The 21,868-nt window shown below is 37.3% G+C and overlaps 1 protein-coding gene across 3 annotated transcripts in view; it reads right to left on the reverse strand.

Moving 5' to 3' along the window:
• LOC114031066 (serine/threonine-protein kinase N2) overlaps positions 1-21,868 on the reverse strand; it is a 170,512-nt gene that overhangs the window by 22,180 nt on the left and 126,464 nt on the right. For all 3 annotated transcript variants that reach the window (XM_027846085.1, XM_027846083.1, XM_027846084.1), the window contains exons 10-17: positions 21,784-21,859; positions 21,301-21,475; positions 20,932-21,058; positions 20,063-20,193; positions 19,888-19,963; positions 19,650-19,741; positions 2,268-2,444; positions 293-355 (exon numbers count right to left, since the gene is read on the reverse strand). In XM_027846085.1, coding sequence (XP_027701886.1) covers positions 293-355; positions 2,268-2,444; positions 19,650-19,741; positions 19,888-19,963; positions 20,063-20,193; positions 20,932-21,058; positions 21,301-21,475; positions 21,784-21,859 — 917 coding nt within the window. The remainder of the gene's footprint in view (positions 1-292; positions 356-2,267; positions 2,445-19,649; positions 19,742-19,887; positions 19,964-20,062; positions 20,194-20,931; positions 21,059-21,300; positions 21,476-21,783; positions 21,860-21,868) is intronic.

Raw genomic sequence — 21,868 nt, forward strand, 5'->3', positions numbered from 1 at the left:
ACTTTAATACCTTATTTGAAAGGGAAATATCAAGCACAATCTACATTTGTGACAGTCTGGGTTGAACTATCCTGAGCTCTTTTAATTAGGAAGAAAGAAAAACATCAGGGGAAAAAAATGTTATTTTCAAGAAAAACTTGCCATCTTCATTTTGAAGTGCTGTATTAGCTCCTTGGAAGGGCTAACATACACATTTGCATAAATCATATACTAAATACCATAAAAATATGAAAAGTCTAACTAGCTTTAACTTCCTGTTCAAACCCATCCCGGGAACATAAAATTTACTTACCTATAAACAATTTTGTGCTCATGTAAATATTGCAATCCAAGAACTACACATGCAGCATAAAATCTGTTTAAAGAATTAAAGCAAAACAGATTTAACACATTTCACAGATTTTTGGTTTTGATTTATAACATTCTGCTTTGAAGACACTAAATCTTTTAGCTTTCAGTGAAGAGCAGACAATTGGTAGACAGACTGGAGAATTTTCAAAATGTATTTATATATACTTTATATTCAGACAGATTTTATATAGCTACCTGGCAAAGCTTTAAATGAAATGGCAGAAGTTCAAGAAAAAAGGAAACTCCAGAAGACAGATGAAAAACTGCAGGGTTTGAAGACATTTTAACTTTAATCTCTTCGTTAACTTACCATTTTGAGGATTTAGAAAGACTTTTCCTAACACAATTTTTGAAATCTCTTCACATTTTACACCAGTTCTATGTAACCAAATTACCTTTAATTCAATGACTAAATATTAAGTGTCTGTGTGCACAGCATTGTGCTAGAAGTTGGGGGAAATGAAAAACAAGATATTGCCCTCATGGGTTTTATAGTGCAGTTACATCAGACTCGTACATAATGAAAGCTAGGAGGTACAGTGCATACAGCGCTGGGCCTGGAGTCAGGAAGACCTGAGTTCAAATCTAGTCTCAGATAATCAGAAAGCTACATGACCCTGAGCAAGTCACTTAATCTTGTTCACCTGTTTCCTCATCTGTAAAATGAGCTGGAGAATGAAATGGCAAACCACCCCAGTATCTTTCCCAAGAAAATCTCAAATGCGGTCAGGGAGCATCAGACATGATTGAAAAAAGACCGAATAACAACATCAGGGTCAAGGACCAATGATTTTGTTGGTGTGGTAACTCCTGGTATGGAAATAAAAATCCTTGTATAATTTATTTATAGAGCTGCTTGAGGCTCATAGAGGGTATCTGACTTGCTCATATTACTGGACCTAGATTCAGGTGGTCCTGAGTTCAAATCTGTTCTCAGACACTTAGTAGCTGTGTGACCCTGGGCAAGTCACTTAACCTCTATTCCTCACCTATAAAATGCTACTATTGTAGCACCTACCTTTCAGGGTTGTTGTGAGGATCAGAGGAAATAACATTTGTGAAGTACTCTGCAAACCTTAAAGCATTCTAATTATTACTGTGTCAGAAGTGGGGTTTGAACCATTTCCTTCTGACTTTAAGTCTACTACTCTATAAACTGTAACATGCAGCTTCAATAATTTAATACTTTATCATATATTTATATTTTTCTCAATTCCAATTGTACACATCTGTCTTCCTAACAAGGTTAACTCTTTGGGGGTACGGGGTCTGCACTGTTTCTTTTCTACAACCCATAGCACCTAACCAAGTACCAATCATACAGTACGGACTCTGCTAAATTGAAATAAAGGACTGGTACTTCTAACCCACTCAGGAGGCAGCTTTCTCATTGCCATTAGTACTTCCACTGGAAAACAGCATTACATATAACAAATCACGGTAATTTAAAGGAAGAAGTGACCTTTAAAGGTGATGGAAGACGGGAGAAAAAAACGAATGATCAGGGGTGGGTGGTGGACACTGAGAAAGTGATTTGTCTAATGTCACCAAGGATATCAGACCCAGAATTCAAACCTAGATCTTATGACTTACAAACCAGCAGTTTTTCCACTGGGTAGGCAGGAAATGAAACCCTGTAAGGCTCATTTGTTTGAGCTACATAAATCAATAAGCAAAGTCAGGCAAAAATGTCCTTTGTTATTTGGGGTAATTCATGCTAGTACTTTCTTATTACTATGAATAACAGAATAAGAAGTACATGAACAGTGGGATATTAGCTTAGATAAAGAATAAGGAGAACAGCTTTATTATTAACTACATAGATCTACCCTTCAGGAAGAAATCATAATTTAATGTTCATGTTTTTGGAAGAAAAATACTTATAAAAAGCACAGAAAGTCTAAAAGCATACTTACACAGCTCTTGGTTCAGAAAAGACATCAGTATGAATGTGCATCATTAGGTCCCCACCGGCAGCATATTCCATTACAAAGCAAACATGCTCTTTGGTTTGGAAACAAGCAAAAAGGTTCACCAAAAAGGGATGCCTTACACTATTCACAGTTTCAAAAATTCGTTTTTCACACATGAGGCTGCAAAAGAGCATTGAAATGGCAATTTATTCATTGGACATTTAAATTACAATCGATAAATAGCAGTCTGTCAGCAAACTAGCACTTATAATGTGTCTGGCACTACGCAAAGTGCTGGGGATACAATGAAAGGCAATAAAGTCCCTACCCACACGCAGCTCTCAGTCTCACAAGGGAGACATGCAAACAACTATGTAAAAAACAAGCTATATGTACGATAAAAGGATAGGTTGGGGGAAATTGTGAGGGGCTTTAAAGGCCAAATAGAAGTGTTTATAATTTACTCTAGAGAAACAAGAAGTCAACAGGGTTTCAGAGTGGGGAGACAATGGAGGTAGGGAAGCTGTTGTAATAATCTAGGTGATAAAAGCCTGACATAAGATTGTGTGAGCCAAAAGAAAGGATAAAATGCAACAGATGTTATAAAGGTATAAACAACAAGATTTGGCAACCAAATGGATATGGGACGAAGAGAGGGTCATAGTAAATTTATGCACTTGGGAAATCAGAAAAGTGATGGAGCTTTTGGCAGAAGTAGGGAAGTCTGGAAGAAGGCTAGGTCTGACAACAAAGATGCCAAGTTCTGTTTTAGACAAGATGAGTTTTAGATGCCTCTGTAGTATTCAGTCTGAAATGTCCAACAGGCACCACTCAATGCTGATATGGAACTAAAGATCAGGGAAGAGACTGGGGTTGAACATACAGATATGAGTCATCTGCATAAAGATGGCGATTAAATCCATGGAAATATGAGGCTAAGTGAGCTTGGCTGAATAACAGAACAATATAGTGAGGAAATGGCAGGGTATAGTGAAGGCTAAAGGAAGGAGGAGTCTTTGGGTATGGCTGGTGGTAGTAGTAGGGAAAGAACCAATAAGTATGAAGAGGTTAAATATTAGAGAGTAAAGGGATTATTGGGTGGGCAGTCTGCTGGAGAAAATGTCAGGGCCACCTTGTTATCAGAAACTGGAGGAAAGGAGGTGAGAGTATGGGATGATGTCAAGGGGTTTTGAGATGAGAAGGGGGAGCCTGAGGATGGGTCAGATGAACTTGTGTTCCTAAACACACTTTTGTCTGAAGTCAAACCCTAGTATGGACTGGAGCTGAAATAAAATAGCTATACTCATTACAAAAGAGAGGGTCTGGGATGCCAAGCAGTTGGGGAATGGCTGAACAAGCTGTGGTATATGACTGTAATGGACTACTACTGAGCTATAAGAAATGATGAGCAGGATGATTTCAGAAAAACCTGGAAAGACTTACATGAACTGATATAGAGTGAACACAACCAGAATATTGCACATGGTAACAATATTGTACAATGAACAACCGTGAAGGACTTAGCTATTCTCAGCAATACTATGATCCAAGATAATCCCAAAGGATTCATGATGAAAAATGCTATCTGCCTCCAGAGAAAGAATTGATGGTGTCTGAATACAGCGTGAAGCATACTATTTTTTTACTTTCTTACTTTTTTTTTTAGTTCAAGTTTGCTTCCACAAAATGACTAACATGGAAATATATTTTACATGACTGCACATGTATAACCTATATCAGATTGCTTACCATTTCAGGGAAGGGGGAATGAAGAGAAAGAGGGGTATAAAATGGAACTCAAAACTTAAAAAAAATTTTTTAAATTATTTTTATATGTAATTGGGGAATAAAATATTATTTCAAAAAAGGGAGAGGGTTTTCTTCTGAATATTATTTACAGGGAGCTGGTGAGATATGCAGGCAGAATAATGCATCTTTCCTTCATGCAATTATATGAGCCTTTGACAGAAGTTACTATGTGGGTACTCCTTTAATCAATGTAGTTCACCACTAATTCACACCTAATTATTTTGTGTGGTTCTTCTTTGTACCTCCCTATAAATCTTTCACAGATGGTCCGCCCATCTCCTTGTGCTAGTACAGATTTGTTTTTACATCATTTGCATACAACTCATTTTTTGATAACACAAGTTTTCTCCCTTGGCCTGTTGGATCACCTACAACTTTAGTTCTTTCTACATTCATGGTATCCGTGATTCTTAAGCATACAGTAGTATAAGAATATTGGTGTTAAGATGCACATGTGTCAGGAGCAATACTGGTGACACTAAAGTGCTATTCAATCTCCTAAATGCAAACCAACCTGTTTCCTTTTTCTAGATTACTGTGCATCTGCTGTGCCAATCCAATATTCTGGATCCTGAAGCAACCAGAACATGATCAAAAAGAAGCACCCAGTACTCCTTAACATCTATGACAGGGATGAATAACCTAGCATACTGGACAGATTTCAGGAGGTTTGCTAATTTGTATGGGAAAAAATTTACTTTTACTCACCAGTGACTGAAATCTAGTACTTCCTACAATTAAGAATTTTGAAAGAAAACATTTTTTCTGAGAACAGGTCCACAGGCTTTACCAGACTGTCAAAGGGTACATGACACAGAAAAGGTTAAGAACCCCAGCTCTCCAGTGAATCCAATTCCTCTCTTCCATTCAAAATCAGTACAAGAAATCTTCAATGGTGAATACACACCTATGGTGTCCCAAAGGTTTTAATGACACCTTGTATATTGTTGCTATACAGTTCATTTATCAGAGATAAATCAGAAGATAATTCAGCAAAGCTCCTTCTACTGTTACAGTTATCAAACCTCAAGATTTTTATCATTTACATGGAAGACAACTTGTTGGAGGATAGATTTTATTTTTTGTCCTTTGTCAACTGTTTATTAGGTACCTTGGTGTAAATTTAATCATTTTTGGCAGCAACTTTCACCACAATGCTAGGACATTGCCAAATTCCTCACTCTCACTCTCGAACCAAATGTGAATTTAAAAAAATGAAATCCGAACCCTCTTCATCCTTAGAGACCTTGAACAATTCCATGCCTTGCCTCTTATAAGGGGCCCAACCCACATATCTATCAGATATGTCTCTCACAAAATTGGTATATTTGGTCCACTGTTTACTATGCTTCATCATGTTTTCTTAGATGTGTTGTGACCCTTGTTAAGAACCACAGTCATGAGGTAGTGGAATGGCTAATGGGCGGTGTTCTTCTAGCCCCAATGGCACCACAGCGGAAGGTAGAGGATAAGGCTCTAAGTCAAATGCTTTTTTGTAATCATGAAATAATAAATCCAGTGGAATCTTATATTCTTTTTACATTTTAGTTGCTCATGTGACTGTGGTATAGTGGAAAGAGTGCTAGATATGGAGTCAGAAGACCTGGATCAAGTCAACAAACATTTAATAAGTTCCTACTACGTGCAAGGCTTTATACTAAACACTGGGGATACAAAGAAAGGCAGAAGCCCAGTGTCTGCCCTTAAATAGCTCATAGTCCAACATGGAGACCGTAAGGATATGCACAAATAAAATATACACTGGATAAAGTGGAGACAATCTTAGAAGATTCAAATTGTGGTTCTTCTTGTGATGATGTGATCTCACACAGGTTACTTCCCCTCTCTGGACCTTAGTGACTGTATTTCTAAGTTGAAGGAGTTGGATAAATGGCTTCTAAGCCTGCTTCCAGTGCTAAACTTACAATCCTGTCTTGTTTGTTATAGAAGATGTTTAATACATTCAAACACATATTTAAGTGCCTTCTACCTATAAAGCCCTGGTGCTGAAGATACAAAGACAAAATCAAAAGAGTTCCTGCCTGAAAAAGCCTATAATTTACTGGGGAAATAGAACATACACCCAGATAAGTAAATATAAAGACGTCCTTTCAGTAGGGAGTGAGCATTACTAACTACTAAGGAGATCAGAAAAGACATCTTGTAGGAAAGAGCACCTGGGCTGGACCTTGAAGGAATCTAGGAATTCTAAGAGGTAGAGGTATAGCATCATCGTAGTAATGGGAATAGGAGCTAGCATGTCATCGAATAATATAAAATAAGCCAAAAAAGGTAAGTGCAGTCAGATTGTGGTGGGCTTTAAGTTCTAGGCTAAGAAATTTATAATTTATCCTAGAGATAATGAGACATTTTAAAATTTTTGAGTAGAGAAGTGACACAGTCAGAACTGTGACTTAAAAATATTAATTTGGCAACAGGTAGATGTATTGGAGAGAAGGAGAAATTTGAAGGGGATCAATAATGAGGCTATTATAATAATTTGGGTAAGAAGTTATAAGGGACTGAACAAGAGTAGTAGCTGTATGAGTATAGATTATGAATTGGATGTAAGAGATGTGGAAGTAGATTTGATGTGACAGGGCAACTGATTACATTTGGGAGGGCTGCTTGGGGAGAAAAACCTGAGATTACGAACTCGACAACTGGAAGGATGACACCTTTTTTTCCTTTTAATAACAGGAAGAGTCAAACAAAATATATATATACGTGTGTGTGTGTATGTGTATGTATGTATGTATGTGTGTGCATGATGTATACACATACATGCATCACTCCCCCCTCCCCACCTCTTTCTGCATCCTGAGTTTATCACCTCTCTATCAGGAGGTGGGCAGTACATTTCATTATGAGTCCTCTGGAACCTTGGTTGGTTGTTACATTGATTTGAGTTCTTAAATCTTTACAATACTGTTGTTATTGTATACATTGTTTTCTTGATTCTGCTCACTTCACTCTATATCAGTTCATAAAAATATTCCCAGGTTTCTCTGACATGTTTCTCTTTGCCTTCATTATTCCTTACAGTGCTTTAGTATTTCATTATATTCATATGCCATAACCTATTCAGCCATTTCCCAAATGATAGGCATCCCTCAGTTTCCAGTTCTTTGCCATTACACACAAAAAGCTGCTATTATATCTATGTGTCCTATTTCTCTTTTGAGCATGACATTGCTTTCCAAAGAAATTTTAGAAGAGGGATGGGTTTGGGATTAAGTACAATGAGCTCTGTTTGGTGCATGCTGACTTTGAGATGCCTATGAGATATGATATCTCTCCCCCCTCCCCCCACCAGTTGGTAATATAGGACTGGAGTTAAGAGTATATATCAGGGATACACATATGAATTTGGGGTCATCTGCACAAAGACAATCAAACTCATGTGAACAGATCAGACAATGAAAAAAAAACTAAAGAAAACAATATTGGACTTGGAATCAGGTGAAACCTTGGTTCAAATCTGACTACCTATGTGACTAAAGTTAAATCATTTAGCATTTCTAAACCTCAGTCTCCTTACCTGTAAACTGGGATAATATTGTAAGTGTCTACCTAACAAGGTTGTTGTAAGGACCCGTAGGTACAAATACTCATAGCAGCATTTTTTTTTTTTTTGGTGGTGGCAAAGAATTTGAAACTAGACAGCCATCAATTGGGAAACGGCTGAACAGGTTGTGGCATATGAACGTGATAGGATACTAAAGTGATGTATGGTGCGAGGTCAAGCTGCTATTAATGTCTTCTTATTTTTCTTTTTTTTAATAATAGTGTCCTTGATTTTTTCCATTCTTTTAATGTCTCTCTTCTTTGAGCTATTTTGGTAATTAATGCCTGAGAGAATTAAAAAACCAATGACCTTCCCTATGGATTGTTTTTCCTATTAGACTGTGAGCTGGGACTGTCTTAATTTTCTATTTATATTCCCAACACTTAGTGCTTTGCACAAAATTAACCCTTAACGAATGCTTTATTCATTCCTTCATTCATTCCTTCCTTCCTTCCTTCATTCATTCATTCATTCACGCATTCATTCACTCACAACAACTCCAGCACAAATTTCCTCTGTGTATCTACTTCTAGATACAAATCACTTAATCTATAGTGCCATTTCCATGACCTTACAGAGGACATAAAATAATGAGATACTATGAATATGAATGTGGTGGTTTCATTATCTATTTGCTATTTTATCTATAAATGTTCCTGAGAGTATCATGAGATTATAATGTCTGGTCTTTTTTGCTGTCCTCCACACAAATGTTCCGCATACAGACAGACCTATGCTCTAAACCAGTGTTGCCATTGGCTGTTGTGGGGTCTTCATTTGGCAAAGAGGTGATGTTTTTGCTGGCTGAAGCAATTTCTGGGCTTTTTTGGCCTTTGTCGTGATTCTACTGGTGAGATATCTCTATGAAATGGTGATAGTCAGTGTCCTTATTTTTACGCATTTTTCAGTCAAGAGCTAGTTTAAATAGGTTGTGTTAAATGGCTGTAACTGCAAGTTATATATCCTACTCTTTATTCTTTCTTCTAGTTCATTCTGACCTTTGCTCTACCTAGTTAGACTAAACATAATCCCACAGTTGGTGACTTCCATATCACTAGCAGACAGGAAATGACTCCCAGAGAAATAATTTCCTGTCTGTTAAATGCCAGTTTCATTTTTCGTGTTGTTGTTCACATAACCTGCCATATTCAGTATCTACTTCTTGAAGAGAATAACATGCTATATAGGTGTGAACTATCTGAGTAATATAGAAGTTTCTGGTTTTTTCATTTCTTAAGCCTAAACTCTATTTTCTGCAGTCTTCCTTAGTGCTCACACCTTTGCATTTAAGCCACTGGGCATCCAGGTATAAATACTGATTTGCTTTCAATAATCTGGTCAAATTCTTCATAGAATTCCATACTACTTCTGATTACAGATAATAAAAAAAGTATTAGTTGATTACTAGGAAGTGAAAGGAAAGGGCTGAAATAGAGTTCATAACCGAAGTCATTATATGCACTGATAATTTATCAGCCACAAATGGTGTTTTGTAAAGATCCTGATTTAGAAGCCTGGCTCTCAAACAAAGTGCCAATTCTGAGAATTTAATAGCATTTTTGAAGGATATTAGGGGTACAACAGATTGAGTACTAGATTCAAATTCTGCCTCTAAGTGCTTAAATACCTGTGTGACTGTGGATCTTAAGACCTCTTTAAGGCCCCAGTTTCCTCACCATAAATGAAGCCAGACTAAATGACCTCTGAGTTGTTCTGGAGCTCTAAGGCTATGATCCTGTGAGTGACACTCTTTTCATAATGTTGCAGGAGACTGCACAGTAATAATATGTTTATACTTTTCCCAACTAAAATGATGACTATCTGCTACAGAGAACAGAAAGCCTAGGAAAGGGCACTAAACATTTGACTAGGTTCACACCTTTAGTGTGTGTGCATACATAGATATGAAATCATAATCTGCATGTGCTTGATTACCAGTAGTGTTAACAATTTCTTTCTAGAGAGCAAAAAAGCAGTAAGATATGCAAGATATAAATATTGAAAACAAGAAGTTTATAAGATTAACTCTAAATAAGAATTCAGAAATAAAGCAATATTTTATAATCTCATACCTACTAACTTAATGTTGTGTTTAAAATATGATTATACCATAGACTTCTTTATGGATGGCAGCGTTAACACATACGCTATGTTTTTTCCAGTAGTCAGGAAAGAACTGTTTTGATTTATCCACACTCATATTTGTGATCACCAACATATATTTAAGATGGTTGGGATTGGGAAGCAAAGCTACCTGGGATAGACCTAATGTAAATCTTTGTTTAAGTAAAAAAAAGATAATAAAATCAAGGAAAAGAGATAATAAAATCAAGAAGCTTGAACTAAAAACTGAAACTATAGTAATTTGTCGAATTTGAATAGAATCCCAAAGTTCATTTTTTTTAACTAAACGAAATTTTATTTTTTACATAAAACACTTAAGTGGCGACATATTAAATGTAGAACTGAATCTATACATTTTCTAATTCTATTAAACCAAAACAAATCAGTTCAAAATATTCTCAGAATCTAATGTAACCTTGACACTTTACTTACTTGACTCCTTGACCAAAATATTCCCTTGAGAATTCTACAGTAACTACATATTTTATAATTATGTTCTCAATGAACACCCAGGATATAACGTATCTGCTCTTACTAGAAAGCAGGTAGGCATACTTCCCTTAAAAGAAAAAAAAAAAAGAAAGAAAGAAAGAAAAAAGCAATGCTTTATACTAAAAAGGGTTTTGATTAGATTTTTCAACGCATTCTTGAACATGAAACTGCAAATCACAATGTGGCAAGATGTAGGCCCATCATCCTTAATTTCACTCTAAAGTGTTTTGAATCTTAACATGAACTCATTTGAAAAATGAAATTAATTGTAAAGATGTTTTTATACAGAGACCTGGATCTCATGGCTAATAGGTTTTTAAAAATTAAATATAATTATAACAATGCTTAAAAGTCTACCTGCTGTGTTATATAAGCAGCATGGTATTTTAAATGCTATATTAATATAGTTGTCATCTAGATTATATGAGCCACCTGTTCAGTTTTAAATAGTGACAGTAAATGTAGCTATTATGAACTACTGTCTAGACTCCATTTAACAGCTTCTGCAGATGAATTCCTACCCCTGACATACTACAATCTTTTTTTAATTGTGAACACAAAATCTAAAAGCCAGTTTGTTTGTTTTTTTTAAAGCTTTAGGCTTATGTGTGCATTCACTTTAAAATTCCAACAGACACTTAATGCTAGAAAATTGTAAAGAAAATGTTAATATGAGATTCATAGACTCATCGAGATCAAAGGAAGTGAAAGCAGCATTTAAATCTTACTAAAATGAAGGTATTAGACTAAATGACCTTAAGGTTTCTTTTTAGCCCCAGATGTATGATCCTAAGGAATTTCTACATGAATACTGAAACACTTAGTCAAATCATTTTTCTAAATTTGGCAAATCTGGATTATGGGGAGATATAAAGCATCCTGAGGAAATGTGACTGACTTGAGAAGATGTTTTGTTCTAATGTAAATGAAGATTTAAAATAATGGCTAGATTCTATATTTAAGGGCGTCTATAATCACCTAAAAACTGATTTTTCTATTGTTTTTCACCTGATTTGAAACAAAAGCCTACCATTAAATAACGTGAGTGTATTTTGTTCAAGGTTATAGTAGCATCTTTGCTGCTCAACAAAAGATCACTGTCTCCAGCAGCTCCCTAATATCTCCAGAATCCAATGTGAGAAATTCTCTGGAATTTAAAGCTGTTTGCAACTTGGTTCTTTCCTACCATCCACCTCCTTTCTGTACTTTCTTCCCCTCCACGGACTCTCTGATTGAGTGATGTGGCCGCTCATTGCTCCTTATGCTCCCAACTCTGCCTCTGTGTGCCTGTCCCCTGTGCTTCAAATGCCGCCCCCTCACCTCCCTCCTACCTTCACCTGTACTCCTTCAATACTTAGCTCAAATCCCACCTGAGGCAGAACGGGGGCACCTCTTGGTCCCACTGTTCTCGCTTTCTGAGATTACTTTCTATTTACAAACATATACATATCTCCTATTAGAATGAACTCCTTGAAGGCATGTAACCTATTTTTGTCTTTCTTTATATCCCCAGCAATTAGCCCAGTGACTAGCACAGAGAAAGTGCTTCAGAAATGTTTGGTGACTATTAACCTAGGAACACAGATACCAGTGAAGGAGAGGCTCTTATACACACTGATCCTCACAGGCTTATTTTATAATCATTAATATTTTTCTAATCTATAACTTTTAAACATTTAACAAAAAGAAGAGTAAGATTAATCAATGATTTGTCCCTAATTTTCCACCAATTCTCAATATTCTGTTTTAGCTTGGGTGAGCCTTATTCTCCAAAGCCATGTTAATTCTCAAGTACATTCTCATGTGGTTTCCCCTCTGCATCTGCCTTGTCTTTTGAGGTGGAACTCAAATCACTTTCTTTGTGAGGCCTTCTCTAAACCCTCCAAATCTTGAAGTGGTTTTATTCCAAATTCTCATTATGTGTATTACTTATTTTGCTGCTACTGACTTACACTGAATTAAAGTCTATCTTGTATTTTGTTTTATTCTACATAACTTCACTTATCCATGAATTTTTCCAGTTGAAGTGACTTTTCTGATTCCTGGCACTCTCCCTTACCCTACCAAAGGTATTTCCAAGTGAGAGTTGTCAAAGTAGGTAGGAGTCCCACAGAAGGAAATGAGAGCATTTTTTCTCCTCTAGGAACGACCTCTCTATACATCCCTGCCATTCCACATGTTCAAAGTCTGGCTCCTCTAGAAGAAAATGGACACTAAGACCCAGGGGAGCTCTGAATTACCCAGGCACTTAAATCCTGCTACTTTATATCACAAAGAGCTGGATCTTTCTTCTGACCTTTTTCCAACCCCAGTAATATATGTAAATAAAACTTCATAGCAGGGCTATGTAGGTGAGGTATTAGTTTTTTGTTTTTTTCTTTCCGTTACCCTTTTGGCATCTAACTTTACCCTATTCTCCCCTCCCTTTCCCTTTTTCTGCTAGCTTATTACCTAATAACCAACCTACCTTGTCTTTCTTCTTTTTGTCCTCCATACCATGCTAAAGTGGCAGCCACCTGACCCTAAGTGGGGCAATCCTCATTATCTCAAGGAATGACAAGGAAAGTCTCGGTCAGCTGTGACTGGTAATACAGGGTCCAATGACTGGTGGGGAACTGTTGCTTCCTGACATTCCTGTTTCTCCTCCAAAACAGTTTCATACACATCTGTCCCATCTCCCCAGCAAACATGGCAGAGCATGGCTGATGGGACCAGGCTCTTTTTGGCTCTTTCCGTGGTGCTCAGCACAGCACTAGGTCCACTGTAGGTACTCAAATATTCACTGAATTAATGTTGGTACAAGATAACTATAATTACAATGGGCTTCCTTTCAATTACACCAAAAACATTTGAATTATATATTCCTTGTGTGATATTTAATAATATTTATATTAATGTCATGTTTTTTGTTGTTACTGTTTTCAATAATGTCCGACTCTTCGTGACTCCATTTTGGGTTTTCTTGGCAAAGATAATGGAGTGGTTTGCCTTTTCCTTCTCCAGCTCATTTCACAGATGAGGAAACTGAGGCAAATAGGGTTAAGTGACTTGCCTAGGGTCACACAGCTATTCTTCCTGATTCCAGGCCTGGTACTCTATCCACTTCACCACCTAGCTGCCCATGTTTTACTAAGTGGTAAAAGGAAACAGATTAAGCTGAAGATCGAGGATTATCAACCACATTTTCTGATTCTGAATTTATTTCCATTAGGGAGAATAACAACCTGAGTTCTGTGTTGAAGTCCATCCTAATATTTTCCTTTTTATTGAATTATGAACAATATTTTGATTTTACTTAATTAAAAAGTGTATCCTACCAAGGACTGGCTTGAGCAATGCACTGTGTAGCTGAAAGATATTTAAAAAGAAAAGGATTATTGCAGAGGTCAGCACTAGTTTTCCATAATATCATTTTATACAGATAGGTCTTCTACTTTCTTCCTCTGAAATAAAGTCAAATTTTTCCAGGAAAGAAAAGGATTTGCTTCCACTATGCCAAATGATCAACATTACAATTTTATTTTTCTGGTTTGCACTTAGGATTTTCTTGGCTATTAGGAACTCTAGATAAGAAAATGCCCTTTGCCATGGCAGATCTGTAACAAGAGAGCCAGGGGACACTGCTTAGTAAGGTAACTTGCCCAGGGACACAGAGTCAGCCTGGATCAGAGGTGGGACAGGAACCCAGTTTGTCCTGATTTGGAGGCTAGCTCTGTCTACTCTGCCAGGCTGACTCTCCACATGACAAATAAAGGGGCAAATAATGCAATGGGAGAATTTAACTGGATGATTTATCAAATGCTGCCAAGCAAGGAATGTGGTCTCCAGTGAATCCTGGAAACACTGACAAAAACTTCTGTGTGATTTCAGGTAGCAGAAAAAAGAGAGTGAAAGTAAACAAAGAAAATCTAAGTGGATGTATTCAACTTGGACCACAGCACTGATATACTAAATTCTTATATATGCTTTCTCTGATTACTTTCTAAGCATGCTGAAAATATATATTTTTTATTAATATTACCTATTATATGGTATTTCACAATTTAAAATGTTTTGATTTTTTTTTTAAATGTACATTTTCTGAATTTAACAACCTTGTGAGGTAGGGGCTTTTGGAAAGGCATCATTTACTACTAAAGATGATAAACAGTATCAGAAAAGTCAAATGACATATCCAAGGTCACACGTCTGTTTTACACACACACACACACACACACACACACGTGTACACATTCTTCCTTGTACTTTATCTATTCAGTCATATCTACCTATCTATCGAGATAGTGCAGGGAAAAACAGATTTTGAAGCCAGAAGACTTCGGTTTCTACTGCATCACACAGCTTCCCATGAAGAGTAATAGATGTTATTCTAATGAGATACATATTCCTTCCAAATATTGAAAGGTGATCTCATGACCTCATGTTTCTTACAGTAAATGATACTGCTCCTTGTTATACAATGAATGAACTAAGCCACTCTGCTGCTGTTTAACTCTTTTAGCATATATATTCTTTCCTTTTTTTCCAATCTGGATCTGTAATTTCATTGGTATTACAGCAGAGGACAACACCTCCCAGTCCCTCAGGCTCACATCTTGGATTTCTCCCTCTTTCCCACCTTCCATATCCAAACTGTTGCCAAGGACTGCAAACTTTACCTTTGCAACATCTCTCAAATATGCCCCCTTCTCTCCTCTGACTCTGCCCCCCTCCTGGTACAGACCCTCTTCACCTCACACCTTGACTGCTGTACTAGCTGCTGATGTATCTGCCCACCTTAAGTCTCTTCCCCACTCCAGTCCATCCTCCATTCAGCCACTAATGTGATTTTCCTAAAGGGTAAAATCACGTCAGCCCCACCTACTCAATAAACTCCATCAGCTCCCTATTGTCTCTGAAATCAAATACAAAATGCGCTGTTTGGCACTCAAAGCCCTATAACCTAGCCCCCCCCCCCTCCAACTTTTCCTGCCTTCTTACACTTTATTTCCCCCCTCATACTCCATGTCCAATGACACTGGCCTCTGGCATGTTCCACAACAAGACACTTCATTCTTTTGGCTTTGAGCTTTTCTCTGGTTGTCCCTCATGCCCTCCTCCACTCCAACTACTGACCTTTCTGGCTTCCTTCAAGTCTCAACCAACATTCCATCTTTTATAGGAAGCCTTTCCCAAACCCTCTTAATTTTAATGCCTTCCCTCTATTAATTATTTCCAAACTTTTCTGCAGATAGGCTGCTTTGTACATACATATGTGCTTGCTTGTTGTCTCCTTTATCATGTATGCTTCTTGACAGAAGCGACCATTTTTGACCTCTTTTTGTATCCCTAGGCTTAGCACAGTGCCTACACATAGTAGGTGCTTAATATATGTTTATCAAGTAATTGACTGGGATAGGTAATTCCTTCAGCCATAACAGATAACAATTAAGTGTCCTTTAACTTAGACTCTTAGACAGGTGTTCGGGGCACTGAGAGGTTAAGAGACCTGCCTCAGAGCCAGTATGTGTCAGAGGTGGATTTGAACCCAGATTTATAGTCTTAAGGCAGCCTTCTATCCACTAAACCAAACTGCCTAATTCTATTATTTACCAACATAGCCACCGCAATTTAGAATAAGCATATAAAAATGTATTTATACAATTTATGTTCAATAAGCTCTTATAGGTAAAACATAACTTAATTAAAAGATTTCAAGAAAATAAAAGTACAGGAAAAGAAGGTTGTGGGAAGATGGACATGAACCTATATGAAATAGATCATTCTCAAAGGTAAAAAAGTATAAAGAGTAAAACAAGACCTGTTATCTACTGAAATGTTTGAGTTTCACCATTTGCTACTTTCCTGAGAGCAGGTAATTCACTTAATTGATATCAATATAATCACACTGATACTACTCTTGTGTTCATTAAATCATTCGTTTAAGGGGTCCAAAATAATTCGGTCTTTAATGTTACATGAATTCTTACCTAGAATGAAGAATGGTAGCTGCTCACATTTATACAGTACTTTACAATTTAAGAAAATTTCCTCACAACTATATACAAATAATACTAATTCCATTTCATAGATGAGGAGGCTAAGACTGAGACATAGTAAAGACTTTGTCAAGGACATACAGTTAATGAAAGTCAGAGTGAGTATGTGAACTTAGATCTCAGACTCCAGTCTATTGGCTTTTTCTAGTATACCAAAATGCCAACCACTTTAAAGACTACTTAAGTACCTACTCTGTAGCCAGGCAAGGGGCCAGGCCCTGAGGATAAAAAGAAAGGCAAAAACAGGGCTCCTGCCTCAATGAACTCACATTCTTACATGGAAGCAACATGTAACTAGACATATACAGTGTATGTGGAAAGTAATCTCCTTCCTGTGAGGATGAAGGGAAGAAAGGATGGGGAAAAGTCTCTAAAAGAATATGAGGTTTGATCTGAGTCTTGCAGGAAGCCAGGACAGCCATTACCAAAGAAGAGTCATGAGATGGGAGTCTTCTGTTTGGAGAACATCCAGTGAACTAGTGCCACTGGACTGTGTGAAGAGGAAGGAAAGCCTACAGACTAGAATGCTGGGAAGGGCTTTTTATATGTCAGAGAATGTGCTACTTGATCCTGGAGATTAACAGGGAGAATCTGGATTTACTGGGGGGCATGGAGGAAAGAGGCGACACAATCCAACCTACCCTCTAGGAAGATCACTTTGGTAGCTGAGTGTGTGATGGACTGAGGGGGCAGAGGCCTGAGACAAGGAGATGAACCAGAAGGCATGCCTATCAGGGTGGTGGCTGTATAAGTGGAAGAAAAAGGATGTATACAAAAGATGTTACGCAGGTAGAAACAAGACTTGGTCCGTTAGACTGTCAGCTCCTTGAGGGCAGGGACTATCTTTTGCCTCTTTTTGTATCCCCAGCTTACCACAGTGCCTGGCACCTAGCTGGTGCTTAATAAATGTTTATGGATCGACTGACTGACTTGGTAACAGACTGTATACATGGAGTGAATGTGAGAATAACACCAATGGAGTAGACCTGAGTGAGTGGGAGGATGGCGGTGCCCTAAAAAGTCAAAGATCTGGTGAGGCAGAGCCAAGAAGCTTGAAGAGCAGACATGATATACAGCCCAGCTCCTCCACAAAGATCTATGAAACATACCTGATGAAGTCCTGATTGGGAAATCTAGGAAAAAATCACAGTAAGTCATTTTCCTAGCCCAGGCTGGCATAAGGAGACAAGCAGAAAAGAGAGCAGTCTGTGGACCTTGGGATCAGGTCTTGCCAGAGGGGCACCATGAGGCTCATGACTGCACAGGAACTGAAAGAAGACTAAGGCTGTGCACCAGGGCAAGAAGAGGTCCCCCAAAAAAGAGTCTGATCTTATGCAGGGTATGAGAACAGGTTTCCAAATGGCAACACTGTCATTCCCCACCCAGTTTTGGGTCACAGATCCAAGATTTTACAGTGGGGTGGTGGCCATAGGTGAGGGGGGTGGTTGTGGGCCCAAGACTGTGAAATGAGCTGGGAACAAGTCCAGAACCAAGCAGCAGCTGTGTGGCTGACCGCAGGAGCTGAGGGGATTCGAAGTGGTCCCAGGCTCCCGCCCAGTCTGAATCCTGCAGCAGAACAGCCACAGCCAGGCTCCCAGACCAAAGGGAACCAGCACTTCTGTCCCTCTCCAGTGCAGCCTCCTGGCTGGTTCAAAGGTCTACTAGAACTTCCAACAGAAGGGCTGTGTAGACCTAAATCCTGATCAGGAACATGCAGAGCTTTTTGGGAGCACTGAAAAACTTGCAGGTTGGTGAGATTCTAGAATAACACCACACTCAATACACCAAGAAAGCAGCAGACAGATCCAAGAGGACAAAACTCAACTCAGACATTCCCCAGGAAAGTGAGCAAAGACTGGCCATAACATAAACCCAAAGCCAGGAAGTAGGCTGGAAGAATGAACAAACAAACAAAAAGAATCCACCACAAATAGCTATTATGGTGGCAGGAACCATAGATACAAACCAAGAAAAAAAAGAATGACTCAAAAACAGCTACAAGCAAAGCCTCAAAGAAAAACACAGCCCGGACACAAGTTCAACTAGAATTCCAGGAAGAGGTTTACCCGCGCCCCCTCCTCGCCCCCCCCAAAAAAAGATTTAAAAAATCCAAATGAAAGCATAAGAGGAAAAAATGGAAAAAAGAAATGGAGCTAAGGAGGAATGATTTGGAAAGAGAATTAACAGTTTGGAATAAGAAGTACAAAATGATACCCAAGAAAAGAAAATTCCCTAAAATTTAGAACTGATCAAAAAGAAGCTTAATTAAATTAAATTTTGACTTCATGAGGAAATGTCTGGAAAAGAAGAAACTCTAGGGAGAAAGATAATGAGCTCTGTTTTGGACATGGTAATTTTGAGACATCTATAGGACATCTAGTTTAAGATGTCCACGAGGCAGTGAATAATATGAGACTGGAGATCAAGAAAGAACTAGGAATAGATATAAAGCCCTAGGGATCATTTGTACAGAAGTAATTGAACCCATGGGAGCTGATCAGATCATTGAGCAAAATAGTATGGGGGGGCGAGGGGGAAGAGAAAATGTTAGGACAGGGCCTTGGGAAAAAGTATGGTTTATGGATCTACAGCCTCAGTGAAGGCTCAGCAAAGGAGAAAGAGAAGGTAAAGAGCAGGAGGAAGAAGAACCATCAGAGAGTAGTGTCAGAAAATATTCCAAAGAGAAGGGTGATGAATAGCATCAAATGCCACAAAGAGGTCAAGAAGGATGAAGACTGAGAAAAAAACATGGATCTGGCAATTAATATATCACTTTTATTTTGGAGAGAACAGCTTCAGTTAAATGATGAGATTAGAAGAAAGTTATAAATGGTTTAGCAATGAGTGAGGGGAAAGGAAATGGAGGCACTGAGTTGGGATGACTTTCTCAATAATTTTGGCCCTGAAGGGGAGGAGAGATAAAGGATACTTGCTAGTTGGGGATGACTGCACTAAGTGAGTTGGTTGCTTTTTTTTTTTTTTTAAAAGGATGCTGGCTCTTACCTGCCATACTGTTGTGTGACCATCAATTAAGTGACATTTAAGAAACATGGTGAGAGGGCAATTTCATAAAATTAGTTATGCCCTCTTTTCACAACATTCAGAGAACGGTCCTACTTTTGATAACATCATTTTGAATTCCAGAGCAAAAATGCTGTAGCCATTATTAATTTCTGAATTTCATTATGTTTTATTTTAATTCATTAACCAGTTAAATTCGTTCAAAAAGAGAATGAAATGTAGAAAGAAAATACTACACAAGGTATGGAGAAAGACTCACACTTCAGTACATAAAATAACTCACTCCTTAAAAATGAACATCAAATAATTTTAGTTTGTTTTCTTTAAACTAACCTGTCCACTTCATCTCGAGCAACGATATCTCCTTTCTTTAAAGCTTTTATGGCAAACATCTCATTTGTATTTTTGTATTCAGCCAAAAGCACCTGCAATAATATAGAAATGTTATGGGCAAGTTACTTACTTACACTTTGTATTTCACCTTTTTGCAAAAATGGTGAGACTGCTTCTAAGTTAAAACAGTATAATTTGTTTTTAGAATTAGTCAAGAAAAAAATTTTTAAATGCATACCTTTCCAAAATGCCCTCTACCCAATACGGCACAACACCTAAAGTCTTGAAGACTAAACTGAAATCTCTGTGGAGATCTGAAAAAGAGTAATTATCAATACAAATGTTAGAATAAATTACAAATTACAAATGAAAATCTATTCAGTCAGTTTCATATTTATCATAATTTATATTACCTTCTCTCCTCAGGTTCTTGAATACTTCCGTACTCTAGGCCTGACTGAAGGATAGGAGGCTCATACTCAGTTTGTTTTTTTGAAGCAATACTATTTCTGTCATTTTCAAAATTAAAAACTGTTTCTGAATCCTATGAAATATTAAGAAAAACATCAATTAGCCTTTAAAAAAATATAAGAACACACCCACAGTTAGGTAAGAGTGAAGTTAAATAATTTGAGAGGCAACACAGTCTTCTAAACAAAATGTGAATGTGGTCTAATGAAGTTGAAATAACAAACAAGTACGTGTGATCTAACCAGGTGGAACACTTTGTTCTCATATAGGAATGGTCCCCTGGTAGCTCATGGAATATATTCAATTCCATAAACATTTATTGGGTACCAACTGTGCTCTGAGTAATACACTATTCTCTGAGACAGACATAAAGTTTGTATAAGAGACAGTGTAAATGAACTCATGGGGTTTACAGTCTAATGGGGAGGGAGGTGAAATTAGATAACTGTAACATAGGCTACAATGAAAAACAAAGCATAGTCAGATGGTAAAATGAGTTGTGTGTTTCAGACAAGGTGACACATAACAGAAATTAATATCTTTCTGACTTGGGAAATTTTCATCTGAAATTGGTCACTAGAACATCAAATTGTTAATTTCAGTAACTCTTAAAGACTAAGATGTTGGCTCTTATTTACTATATCTAGTTGGGATAATTTCGTACACGAATATACACAATCTGTTTGTAGACACAGTATTTAAACGATACTATTTAAATAAGTTTAGAAATATATCACAAAATTTCTCCTTACATATTTATAATTTTAATTTGTTTGGCAAAAATAAATTACATATTTAAAAAAAGTCTTGCCTGTCTTGGTACATCCAAAACTCTTAATTCTGAAAGTTCATGTATTTCTCCAAAGGAAGATGCACGTGGTGGGGCTGGAGGTGCTTCTGGTTCAAGTTCAAAGTCCAATTTGGTTACTGTAGGGTCACTTGTAGAAGAGAAAATCATTTATCAAAATTACTAAACTGAAGGTACCTATTTTAAAATGTCTTTAGATTTTTCTTTTTAAATGTCAGTTTGAGATTCTTCTAATGAACATAAAAATACTAACTTCATATTCCTACTTAAAGGAAGAATAAGAATTTTAACTAATTCACTGGGTTCAACATATATAAAAATTCTCTAATTACTGTTTTGTGTAAACCCTCCTTAAAAATTTAAGACATATACCTCGCTGGTGGTGTTAGTTCCGGAATTCGCCCATCAACCACAGGCACTGTTGCAGGCCCAGGAGCCTGAGGGCTAAAGGTGCCAGAATGATTTACCGTAGGAATTGCTCTTCTCACTAACCTTCCCCAAGTGGCAATATTAATATTCATTTGAGGAGCTCTGAGAAATGTTTTGCCTGTGGATATTGTGAATAAAAAGACAAGAGTGCAAGTGATTTCTTTATCTCTATTACCAAAAGCCATAATTAAAAAAGTCGTACTCATGTGTTTATAGTTTATGAAGAACAAACTGAGCGTGCCGCCTTTTTAGTGGTTTTAAACCATCCATCACTAGGTTTTTCTGCAGCGCATCAACTGTAGTTTGACAATGAACACAGAAAAGCCTTGCTCTCAGTTTTCTGAACCCCATTTAGATTTTATTATGAAGCACTTTAATATCTCACCATAGAGAAATGCTAATTTGTTTTCTTAGTAAAATAATTACCTTGTTGTTTTGAAAAAATTTTCTTTTGTCTTTGAAGCTTTGGTCTTCTTTCAATAACCGGATTAAAAAAGGTAACCTGTAGAAA

This window comes from Vombatus ursinus, unplaced genomic scaffold, assembly GCF_900497805.2.
Source record: "Vombatus ursinus unplaced genomic scaffold, bare-nosed wombat genome assembly UNPS02015035.1, whole genome shotgun sequence".
Lineage (NCBI taxonomy): Eukaryota > Metazoa > Chordata > Mammalia > Diprotodontia > Vombatidae > Vombatus > Vombatus ursinus.